The sequence below is a fragment of the Lithohypha guttulata genome, assembly GCF_036872675.1.
Source record: "Lithohypha guttulata strain CCFEE 5908 chromosome Unknown scaffold_1, whole genome shotgun sequence".
Taxonomy (NCBI): Eukaryota; Fungi; Ascomycota; class Eurotiomycetes; order Chaetothyriales; family Trichomeriaceae; genus Lithohypha; species Lithohypha guttulata.
The window spans coordinates 4,987,010-4,999,025 of NW_027042750.1; the positions used below are offsets into that span (position 1 = coordinate 4,987,010).

Consider the following 12,016-nt stretch of genomic DNA (forward strand, 5'->3'; position numbering starts at 1 on the left):
ACGAGACCTTGTTGTATCGATGGTCTCATGGTTCCGACACCAGGACTATTTGGGCTGCCGGTCCGGCATGGAGCTTAGTTCGTGTGAAGATCGTCCAGATGTGCATGAGCCCTAGTCGAGCCGCCAGTGATGTGAACAGCCACTTCAGTAGCCCTGACCATCACAACTAAGGTAAGACTAACGATGTGATAGATCACAACGGCATTGTAATATGCCATCTTTGTAAAGACAGCTGGTTGAGGACAAAATTTCAAGCTTGGTACAACCAGAGGGAGGGCGAGCACATGACTTGAGTCTAATGCCGGGTCATTGAGTTTGTGGATCGTCTGAGTTCGGACTGCTGGAGTCTGGATTGCCGGCTTCAAAGCCACTATTGAAGCTTGGAGATAGCAATACGTTTCACGAACTGGCACAAAAGCAGGCTCTGCCCGTAGCACAATTGCGTACCAGCTGAAACACGTGCTAACCATATCCAGTGGTGAGATGGTGTTGTATTGCCGTGGAGCTCAGGATGTTGACCATCGTTTGTTGTACTGTTGCCTGCCAAGGCACTGTTCTTTCTGTTGGCCCACTCTAGAAGTGGAAGTTCCGCCCTTGCGATTCCAGAGACCGACCTTGTAGCGTCCTTCAACGTCTACCTTAGAGCCAGGTAGGTTTAGACAAGTGATGCACAACCTGTCGGAAGAAAGAGTCAACTCTGAATCATCATACCCCGTGTCTCTACACCTCAAGGCAGGTTTCAAGTGTGTCTCGATCGCTCCTGACTCAAGCCTTCCGATGCCACTGGTAATTAACGTTCCGTGCCGCAGCCTTGACTTCAAGTAGAGGCAAGCGCATCCGCAGAGCTCACGTGGAGCAGCATCCGTTGACTTCACTCAACATCTACCAAACGTTCCTATCTTATTTGCATCTTTCTTTCTCTAGGACACATTGATCATTAACAACAGTCAGCTCATACGGACAAGCTCTTCCTAGGAGCAACAATCACATTGGCCGTCCAGACTTGGAAAGAGTCTCAGAGTCAATATGATCATATTCGACGACCTCATCTGCGTTGTCTCCAGGGGCTGAACGTCATCTGGTAGCACAACAGGCAGTTCAGTGAGACAACAACAAGCCGTGGCCCAAATATTTCAGGCTGAAGCCGTTATACGAGCAGCGACCACGGCATGACCATTTGGCGAAAGCAGATCAAGCGGATGTTATTGATCTCACTTCAAGGACATTGACATCTGCTGTCGACATAGCCAGTGTGTACAACAATGCTTTGATGGCTCTCAGCCGACATTCAAATTTCTGCTCAACGGAATCTGATGTGCGAGGGATCTGCTTCCGAGCCGAACACTCCAATCAAGATGTTGAGATAAATTCGTCTTCGCTTCTATTGATACCTTCCTCGTCGATCCGGCTCTCGCATTCTGTTGTCGATGTGAGGTTTGGAAAGACGTGTTAGCTGCAGTCCATGGACCTGCTCTGAGTCCAAGCTTCTTCCAGCAAGCACCGACAGCTGTCGACCAGTCGAAAGCACGCCTCCGTCGACACCAGACCGAGGAACACAATCAGACGGCTCATTGGTCGGGGAAGATGGAAGTCTGTGCTTGTGTTACACAACCAGAAGGGTCGTGGTGCTCTGCAGAGCTGTGCAGGCTGGGCAATCGATACAGCAGTCAATGCTTCGGTCCTGTCTGTACCCAGGCAGATAAGGTCGAAAATACCTTACATCCAGACAATCTGCATCGGTTGGATGGTTTTACAGCCACCCATGAACAATGGCTCTGATACTACTGAACGCTTCTGAAGATCGGTTCCATTTTATGAAGCCTCAATGGCGCCATCCCCTGAACTTTGCTGGAGCCGAGAAGAAGCTAATTGCTCATTTTGGATCCTGTGTTTTCACCGCCTATTATAATCAAGCTTACGCGAAAATCGTGCCATCTACGAGACGAAGTTCCTCCAGCCCTTAGCTGTCACGGGTCGAGCTGCGGAGTTCAAATACCAGCGAGAATCGAGCTCCGCAACTCTTTCCTTCTTGTCCTACTCTTGCTCGGTTCAATTCTAAATTGAAGAACCAACGTTGAATTTATACTGCTCGCACGTCTCAACATGGACAATGATCGCCAGGCTAGGCCGGTTGTTCAAGCAGCCAACAAAGCCAGGTCTGTCACTAGTGTGGGTAAGCTGGACCACCTTCACCAACCATCTGCTCGACCGCGTGACTGCTTGTCTTGTTTGTGTAACCCAAGCTAATTCGTCAAAGGATTGGGTGCTCAACACTTAAGTGGTAGGTCGCTTGCACGTGTACACGATTCTCCTCTGTTGCACAACCGGAATCTCTCTTGTCTGTTTCGGCAGTTCCGTTTCTGACCAGTTCCCATTCAGACTTCTTTGAAGAGAACGAGACCGGAAAACGTTACAGACGATGTGGTGATCCTCCCAAGGAGAAGCCGTCAGAGAAGCCGAAGCCACCTAAAGCGGATGACGCCGACGATAAGCCTCCGAAGCCTCCTAGAGGACAAGAAGTGCGTGGATGGGGTATGGGTTGATACGGTGCTTGAAGGGACGTGCTGAGGTATGTTGCTTTGATGCATCCGACGCTCAAAGTCGTAACAGGAACGATACACCATACTTGCTGCACAAGAGATGCCGCTAAGCCACAGTACTGGTCATCGATATCGAGAGCAAAAAGTGTCCAGCACGAGGAATGATGATTGCATAGTCTGGCTATAGACACAATAGGATTCTAATTCCAGACCGAAGTTATTAGACTTCACGCAACCTCCTCCACTAACTCTAATACAGCGAAGCGAGCTGCACAGACCACGATGCATGCATACAGTATTCCAACTATGAAATTGTACTCGAGTAGCAATGTCATACCAAGAACGATCCTGCCACTTGGCTTCCACCCGAGTTTCGCGAAGCCGACGATTGGGTTACTAATCAACCTCAAGCATTGGCGACTTCAGCAACACAAACCGGTATCCGTCGCATCAACAGAGGGTGTGATACGACCTCTTACAAGTTGCCAAAGACGACGCTGCTTGTGAAAATCGAGCGCAATCAGTTCATCCAGGCTTTTGACTTTTTACAAATTGAGTTCCCTCGAGAAAGAAATTACTGTCATGACGCAGCGACTGAAATCAGGCCAGCATAGAATACAGTCAAGGAACAACGACGTGGACAAACAGCCACTAACATAATCTGTCTATGTCCAAAGCAGGGAAATGCACTTGACGATAAAATTGGAAGCATCTAGCCGAGTACCGATGAGCTGTCAAACAGGCTCGAGTCTCGCCCAAGGCACGAAGAAACACAACTTTGAGTTCAACTCTTTGTTTCCGCTTACGAAGACCGTCGGAATCGTACATGGGCCCGGTCAGAGAGCCGGCCACCTCTACAGAAAGCGATGAATTTTGGTCAAGAAGCTTCCTTCTAGCCTCACTTATTGGGCATGCAAGATCGAGTCAGCCGACATGGTCGCTAACAAGACATCAAAATCACGTCAAAACATCTCGGTATTCCCAGCAAAGTGCGACGAGATCTCGTATGGACTTGGGAGCAAATTCGTGGCTACGCGAACCCATACGAACGATCAATTTTCGTTGCAGCCATCCGAAGGTCGTGTATGACAGTATTTCCGCAGATCCTCATGAGCTCAGCGTTACATTGTGGCTTTTGCTGTTGTGTGCACTGAAAAGGCGAGCACAGATTCCGCGGGACCGCATCGCAGCCATTTGAAATCAGGCTGTCTCTGATACACAGCACATTACTTGAGTATCGTTAGCTGTGGGGCTGACTGCGGCTGACCAGGATTGTCCCTGTAACATCTCTTGCAAGTCAGTGAAAATGTGATCACACTGACAGAGGCTGTGCTACTCTAGCAGGGTGTGTGTGTCTCGTCAGATCCTACAAGCCCAAGCATCTGACATCTTTTCATCACACGCTACTGTAAGTGAGCTTTTCAGTGAGGTAGGTGGCATGCATGAAACACGAGCGATGAAGAGCCACTACCTCGAAATGTTGCTCGTAGTGGAAGAGCTGGAAGGTGTTGCAGGGTTGCGAAATTCATGGTGGGGTGACCTTGCACAAAGGCCGAATTTAAAGTTCGCTTCGTCCCGGAAAGGTAAATGCCCCTCGATCGATGGTCACTCCTGCCTCAGGAGCCGCCAACCAGGATAAGCCAGCAGCCAAGCGGCACAATTTGTCCAATCAAGCGACAGCATGATCTGGCTGAATTAACCCCGACCACAACGTTTTGCGCTGCAGATATTGTGACAGTCCGTTAAGCCGACTACGCCTACGCCATGCACTGCATGTCCTGAACTGCGGGTTGTGCTCCTTCCTGAAACGTTCACGCTCGCACAAAGTACACAAAACACGGCTCAGCGTGTGCTTGTGCCACAATAGGTTACTACTTGCTGATCAACATGCCATGTCTGCTTTGCGATGTTGATGTGACGGATCGAATGGCTACCGCCTCAACTAACGATCATCCAGGGAAGACTTACCTGCCATTTTCGTTCAATGCCTTACACTGAAGCACACACACCATTATCTATGGGTTGCACATAGTCCTTTTTGTTGTCCTGTCACCTCAAAGCTGTGACGAGTGGTGCATGTTGTTCCAAAACCTTTCGCAGGTTGGGCATTGAGTGACGGCTGATAGCACCACCATGACTCGTTCAACGAGATACTCCCCAAATGTTCTCGAGCAATGGAAACCTTACATCCAGAGCCTGTACCTAGAGCAAGAATTGACAGCACCGACAGTCGTTGAAACCCTCGAGACTGAATGTGACTTGTCCGTCACCAAGAGGCAGCTAAAGCTCCGTTTCGAAGCATGGGGCTGGTTCAAGAAAGTCCGACAGGAGTATTACTGTGCCATGAACAAAGTTATCGAAACCAACACTCACCTGCCGCGCCCTCTGAACTTCAATGTCACCCTCGTCAGAGGTCAAGCTCCAAAACTATACGAAGCGGCCAAAATAGCGAAGCAGGCACAAAGAACGATTAAGACAGGGAAACGGAGAGGTCGACCTATCGGTGAGATGAGCTATGAGGACGCTCTCGAGCTCCTCAACCACGCCAACATCGAGATTTTGAACGACATGCCATTAGTTCCTCCAAGCAGGCCCCTTCGCACTGTGGTGCCTAACATGGAACTTGGCGAGGATGACGACTCGGACTCGGACACAGGATTCGATACTCCTCCTTACGTTGAGAGTGACTTCGAAACTCATAGGCCCCTCACGGGGACGTCGACCCTGACCGGAAGTCGGCCTGGCACAGGTCAGGACGAAACTCCGGAAGAAATAACGCAGCTGTTCATTTCAATGACTTTGTCTATAGAACCGACTGATACTCGTCGACTCATGTGGGCCAGGTTCCTTGGCCTGAACGTGGGAGATGCCTATCGGCCCCTTCGTCTTCGCGAGTCTGAAGGGCAGCTGATGAAATTCGCTGCGTATTATGTACAACAATCACTTTATTCAGATACAACTCTGGACTCTTTTGATGTCGCTACTCGTGCTGAAGCCAAAGAGAATCTCAAGAAATTGCTCATCGGTGATAGCATGCAGATCCTACCTACCGTCTTCTACATACAGGCCGTCATCGTATCTAACGAACAGGCAGAACTGCTCAAGCAATTTTACAGTGATTGCTGCGAATGCGCCGAAAGCGTTGCCAATGTAACGAGTCGCATTGTTTTGCCGATCTTTAGAGCTGGCAAGCTCATCTCGCAACAAGGTACCAGCATAGGTTTCACGTCGCCACAAGAAGAATGCGAGCAGGAGGAACATGCCATCAAAGAAATCATGCTCAAGGCGGAACTAGACGCCGACTTTCACCGTAGCAAAGATCTTCTGTTGTCTATGAATCAGGGATGTTCCTCTACATTTGCCATTACGCAGTTTCACCATGCGTGGGCATTTCACCTGATGGGCGATCATCAGAAATGCCTAGACATGTTGACTGAGCCGACTGGATTGCCATTGCTACACAGCGTGATGGGCTCCAGCCACCTGTTTACTGTGAATTGCTACGATATCATGGCGATCTGCTACGAAAAGATGGGCAATGGTCTTGCGCAGCATTACATCGATTACGCATATTTCCAACTTCGACAATGCCCATATCCTTTGCTTCCCTATAAATTCCGTCTGCTACAGCATATCTCGAGGACACACCTCCGCAGATCCGCGACTATCGGCGTAGATGTTGAGCGAGGCATTCAAGCATTGGAGGATGTGCTTCGATTCAGATGGGACTTCTTCGGTGCCTTCCATAAAGCGACATGGTTTGCTGCAGAAGAGCTTGTTCAGTCTTTGAAGAAGCATGTCGGCAGTGAGGCAGCAGAGCGGCGAAGACAGGAACTTGAAGCTTCACATGCTCAAGCGTGGCAGCTCCGCCGTCATGACAGGTAAGCGTCCTGATCATCTACGTGCAAGCCAGGCTGGAAAGGCTAGGCCATGTCTAAGTGTTGGCAGCTGGCTGATCAAGAAATCTAGTCACACTTTTGGCATGTCTTGTTTGTCGCCAAACCTTGCCGGCCGCTGACGACGAAACGATTTCTCGAATCTCTGTTGTGTCTACACACATGGACCATTCACGCCAACACATGCCTTTTTCCTTTTCATCGTCTTCCTGTCCACTTGTGTAACATTTCGAACACCCTGTACTCCAGACTCAGGACGATGACCGACAACATCAAACAAAGTAACGGCAGGATTTCAGACATGGGCAGGCTATATGCAAATTTGTTTCCTTCCTAGATACCCTTTCTGTTGAGTGTATCAGCATCGGACCTGAACACGTCGAAGGAGTTCGATGGTGATACAGGTTGGAGAGCGTTGCTTAGCGATCGTCAGAAGTTATTTCATTTGGGTTAGGCTCAATGTTAAGCGTCATTATTCCAAGTTTGGTCTGCCAGTCATGTTGCGTGCATATTGTCTGAGATGTATAACTGTCACAACATGCAACAGGACAAAGACAGCGTGACAGTCATGTCGTACAAGGATAGTACGTGTCCCTTCGAGATTGGAGTATTAAATGCGTTGTCTCCATGTATCACGGAATCTCTGGATGTGCATACATCACTTCGCCCACTCTTGACAAGTGACGTAGCTATCTTCGTGCAACGACTGCCGCAGAAGTAGCGGAATCGTCTGCATATTTGAGCTTCTGCGCACAACCTTGGTCAGAACGTACTTGTATAGTCGATTTCCCACTGGGGTCAGACCGACTATTGCACCAGTCGAAACTTCAGGCACATTAGGTCTGGTCAACATCCAAACGGACTCTGACCGTTGTGTTGATGCTTGCTCTATAAGCTGCCATGCACAACTTTGCATCAGTTGAATGACACGAAATCGAGTCTGGACATGCTTTTCGAGGATTCTCAATCTTTTGTTCACCTTGACCAAAGCCTCTTTTATTGCTAGTGAAGAGTCATGACAGGACCTTCGGCTGAGTAGAGCCGTTCATAAGGATTTTTTAGACTTCGAAGATGGTAGCCGAACAATGAAAGCTCGCCTGAAACGTAGCAATCAGAAAACAGTGATTCTGGTCCAGGTGGTCAAGTATCAATCCTGCACTAGGATGGCTTCACCCTACTCCCACAAATCCTCAACATAATCTGCCGTCAATGTCTCGTCCTCAGCATAAGAAGATTGCCAGGCCCCAAACCCACCTTCCAGCACACAAACTTCCTGACCGTATACTTTTCCATTTCCCTCCACATTCGTCTTCTCTTCCTCAGTCGACGAGCTCTTCCCCTGCCCCTTGGCCTCCTTCTCAGCTTGGTAGGCTCGAGCTCGTGCATATGCCAGAGCAGCTTTGGGACCACGCTGCTGACTGAGCATACAGTGAAACACGACACGATCTCTGTCTTGATTGATCCTTAATAGTTCCGGCATGCGTGCATCGAGCTGATTTATAGGCACCCATTGCGAGCCTCTGATGTTTCCGCCGACGTGGTCGTTGTCTCGCACGTCGACGATGGCTACTTTGGAGGAGGTTTCGGCATCCTGTAGAGAATTTGCTAGGTCTACGGGCTTGATATATTTGAGAGATGAGAGTGTTATTGAGGCCGCTTTAGTGCTTGACATCTTTGAAGTCTCTCTATAGGCAGGCTTCAACAAGATCATGTACTGAGACAGTTCGCACTCGATTACTGCGGAGACCTAATCATTCATCCCATATGTGGCCAAACTTGTACAGAAGTTAGACGCTGTCCGCTCTACCTTCTTCATCCTGAGAATCCGAAGATTCGCTGCTGTGATTGGCTGGTTACAGCTTTCCTCTTTCAGCACAGCAATTGCGATCGAGTCGAGTTTCATCTCCCCATCAATCAAATACTGTATCGTCGAGCTCTCCCTGCGCTCAGTTTACCACAATGCAGAATTCGGCGAGTCTCTGCAGACGCGTTCACGATATGCACATAGACATGCAAGCTCTATCGCGTCCATCGATGCGAGCCACGACCAGGAAGACATCACAATCCCTGTCCTCCAACTCAAGCAGACCCTCCTCCCATCGATCCTTCACGACATCCTCACGCCGACGAGATGACGAGCAAAAGACTCCAACACAAGCTGCCCAACCACGGACGCAACGCCCATCTCAACAACCACCAAGCATGGATCTCTCCTCTCTCTCATCCAACCAAAACTACAGACGTCCCGATCGACTTCAACCAGCCAGACCACCAAGTCCAGACGCCAAGAGCACAGCAATGGGCATCTTCGACAAACTCCTAGCAGAACAAAAGCAAAAATATCAAGGTGGCGGAGGAACAAGAACGTCCACAGCCACAGCTACACCTCCACAATTCAACAGCGACCACTACGGCCGAGGCGGCTCACTATCGCAGCGCACCACCACATCGCCATCCTCCCCCTTCAATCCCAGATCAATGGTACCACCTCGCTCAGCCAACGACATCAACAACAGTGTGATGGGCAACCTCGTAGGCGACCTCAACGCCTCCAGAGAAGAATCCTTGCGACTCACGCCCAGTCTAGGTCGGCAAATTCGCGTCACTGAGGTCTTTGACTTGACCAAGACTATTCAGTTGCTAGAGTCGAGAATCAACAGTCGAGGAAATGACGTGAGAAAGGATATCTTGAGACAGAAATATCATATCAGGCAGGGCCAGCTGAAGAAGATGAAGAGGAGGGAGAGGTGGAGGCAGCTGTTTAAGGAGGGGTATATTGCTGAGACTGCTAGGGCGAGGAAGATGGCCAAACAGGGGTGGTGAAGAGTCTCTGGTAGACGACGATGGTACAGAAACCTTTGAAAAAGAAGAACACTTCTGTGTTTTGGACACCAAACGAATTCCAGGAGCGGCGTTGTACCCTGAGTGGTCTCGAGGAAGACACATCATTTTATGTGCTGCCTTCCCGAGAGCCCCAAACCAAAGTGTTCGAATATACATCCTTGTATTCATACGAAGTCTACGAGCTGCCAGGGACTGGCACCATGCTATAGAGTCAGCAAACTTGCGAGGAAAGGTCACACTTGAAGACTTCGAAAGAAATACTGATTGAACATCACCATTACAAGCTGCAAGCCTAAACATGAGGTTCTCGAGGTGTAACGACTCGTGGATAAGGACACGGCAAGAAGAAATGGCAGTATCCCAAGAAAGGAGCTTTGAATCCAAGACCTTTGTGCAGCGAACTGAGTGTCTATATAGATGCCTCACTGCCAGGCATTGCCGGTTCAAAAATACCGATGAAAGACCACTGCAATGTCTCTGCTGTATCTCTACCACTGTATTCGTAAACACTCAAATATACAGTTAAATACATGTGATCACCGAATGCTGCCAAAAGCCGGATCCTTGACACTACCGCCAGCGTCTCCAAATCCAGCGACAGGTCTGTTGTATGACCAGCCAGCGAATTGTTGTTGCATTGTTTCTGATAGCATCGGTCCTTCTACGTATGAATCCTTGGGCACTTCCGAGGTAAATTCGCGGTCAAAGTTGGCGGTGTCTCGTGCATCGGCCTGTAAAGTTGTTAGTGATGGAATGAGTCAATGGTGTAGATGTCACATACCACATTCGGTTTGAAGCTTGGCTCGTACTTGCGCTGCAGCAGTTTCCTCCAGTCGATGTTAGCGAAGAAATGGTGTGCTTTGATCTCGGCGGCGCCGTTTGCGCCCAGTCTTCGTTCGGGATTTCTGTCGAGAAGACGTTGCAGAAGATCCTTGGCTGCGGCTGGGACGATTTCTGGTCCAGGGAATTGGAGGGGGTCCTGGAGAATCTTCCGGTACATCTCGTTAGTATTTTCATCATAGAAAGGTGGGAGACCTGTCAACATCTCGTAAAGAAGTACACCGAGCGTCCACCAATCCACGCTCTTTGTGTAGCCCTGGCCCAGAAGCAATTCAGGGGCCAAATATTCCGGAGTGCCGCAAAATGTGTTGGTGCGATCCTCATCTTTCATATCTAGCTTGCATAGACCGAAATCACACAACGCGATATGTCCAGTGTAATCCAGTAAGATGTTTTCTGGCTTCAGGTCTCGGTAGATGACCTTGAAGCCGTGTAGACATTCGAGTGCACATAGTAGCTCTGCGGTGTAGAATCTTGATCTGTTGATATCAAATCGCTGTTCACGTTGCAGGTGATGGAATAGCTCGCCGCCATTGACAAAAGCTAAAACAAAGTATAGCTTATCTGGCGATTGAAAGGAGAACTTGAGAGGCGTGATAAAGGGATTGTTGATTTGCGCCAGTACCGATCTTTCAGCTAGCGTATGTGCGACTTCAGATCTTGAGATGATGTGTGCCTTGCGAATGACCTTGAGGGCGTAAATTCGACCGGTATCCTTTTTCAGGACCTGCATCACCTTGCCAAAACTTCCTCGACCAACGACTTTCAACAGGTCAAAGTCCTCTATCTTCAGAGTAGATTGTTTTGTTTCGACGTAATTGACACCAAGTTTTATAGCACCAGTACCGAACTGAATGTCCAGCCACTCTGCGCCCAACTGTCCAGCCTGCTTCTCGCTGGTATTGAAGGCAGCTTCCGCCTTCTCATTGTCCTTTTTACTCTTCTTGGGATCAGAGACAAATGTCTTTGCTTCTTCTAGACGTGGTGTTATTCGTGCGCCTCCTAGAAAGATATCTTCACTTCGACCCACACCAGGTCTTGCAGCTGGATTTCGCAGGTAGAGCTGTACACTCAATTCTGTCACTCTTGAAACGTCAAACTTGAAGGCAGTATTATCGCCGGCCCAGAGGGGGTTTTCGGGTGTACCAGACACAGCATCCACGAAAACCTGATTCTTGTCAAAGTCGAGTAATGCATAAGGAAGGTATTTGCTAATGTATCTTCCATGATTCGTTGGTGCAGCGTTGATTCCAGAATGTGTTGATACTGGACGACTTGATTGTGAATAGGAGCCCACAGCTGAGCTTGGTGCATAAGACGATGTCGGCCGTACCGATCCTGCTTGGCCTGCCTGACCGTAATACGAGTTGAAGACTGAATGGTATTGCTGGGGTAGCGAAAAGGACTTTCCTTCGTGCAGGGTCACTATGAGAATACCTGGCTTCACGGTCGCAACAGGAGGGTTGATGAGGTGTTCTGACGCGGCAATTCCATTGGCAGAATTAGGTGTGGTGGCTGTATCGCCAGTCTCTGGAGCTGAGGTGGTAGTTGCATCTTCGTGCTTGATTGTGGATGTTGAGGTTGATCTACTGCTGAAGCCACTCGTCAAAGGCGCCAGATGAGTCTCTTTTAATTCTACAACTTGTTAGCCTCGACAATGTTGGGCGAATAGATCACACCCACTCTTTGTCAATTTCCACGACATGATGTAGTTCTAGGCCCAGAGCCACCTATACAAAATTACCCCAGCTTCTCTTAGTGTCTGGACCTGCAGACTGTTTTCTTAAGGAGTGATGGTAGAGAGGGACAAGTGAACACGAGAACGCGGTGACGAAGGATGCTGCGGAAGTTGTTGCAAGCAAGACTGCGCCACTCGAACGGCTTGAGGGATAGTTC

The 12,016-nt window shown here is 49.2% G+C and overlaps 5 protein-coding genes across 5 annotated transcripts; 3 read left to right on the top strand and 2 right to left on the bottom strand.

Moving 5' to 3' along the window:
- Positions 1-2,103: 2,103 nt before the first annotated feature.
- Positions 2,104-2,543, top strand: LTR64_001832 (uncharacterized protein; the record flags this gene model as incomplete). Its single annotated transcript, XM_064896209.1, has 3 exons — positions 2,104-2,173; positions 2,258-2,281; positions 2,380-2,543. The coding sequence occupies 3 exons, from the start codon at positions 2,104-2,106 to the stop codon at positions 2,541-2,543; spliced, it is 258 nt and encodes an 85-aa protein (XP_064758896.1).
- Positions 2,544-4,673: 2,130 nt separating this feature from the next.
- Positions 4,674-6,478, top strand: LTR64_001833 (uncharacterized protein; the record flags this gene model as incomplete). Its single annotated transcript, XM_064896210.1, has 2 exons — positions 4,674-6,421; positions 6,454-6,478. The coding sequence occupies 2 exons, from the start codon at positions 4,674-4,676 to the stop codon at positions 6,476-6,478; spliced, it is 1,773 nt and encodes a 590-aa protein (XP_064758897.1).
- Positions 6,479-7,610: 1,132 nt separating this feature from the next.
- On the bottom strand, positions 7,611-8,108 carry ibp1 (Cdc25 phosphatase Ibp1; the record flags this gene model as incomplete). Its single annotated transcript, XM_064896211.1, has 1 exon — positions 7,611-8,108. The coding sequence occupies one exon, from the start codon at positions 8,106-8,108 to the stop codon at positions 7,611-7,613; it is 498 nt and encodes a 165-aa protein (XP_064758898.1).
- A 530-nt stretch (positions 8,109-8,638) lies between these two features.
- On the top strand, positions 8,639-9,201 carry LTR64_001835 (uncharacterized protein; the record flags this gene model as incomplete). Its single annotated transcript, XM_064896212.1, has 2 exons — positions 8,639-9,109; positions 9,148-9,201. 2 exons carry the CDS (start codon positions 8,639-8,641, stop codon positions 9,199-9,201), a joined length of 525 nt encoding a protein of 174 aa, XP_064758899.1.
- Positions 9,202-9,816: 615 nt separating this feature from the next.
- Positions 9,817-11,825, bottom strand: YPK2 (Serine/threonine-protein kinase; the record flags this gene model as incomplete). Its single annotated transcript, XM_064896213.1, has 3 exons — positions 9,817-10,011; positions 10,062-11,755; positions 11,804-11,825. The coding sequence occupies 3 exons, from the start codon at positions 11,823-11,825 to the stop codon at positions 9,817-9,819; spliced, it is 1,911 nt and encodes a 636-aa protein (XP_064758900.1).
- Between the last annotated feature and the right edge of the window lie 191 nt (positions 11,826-12,016).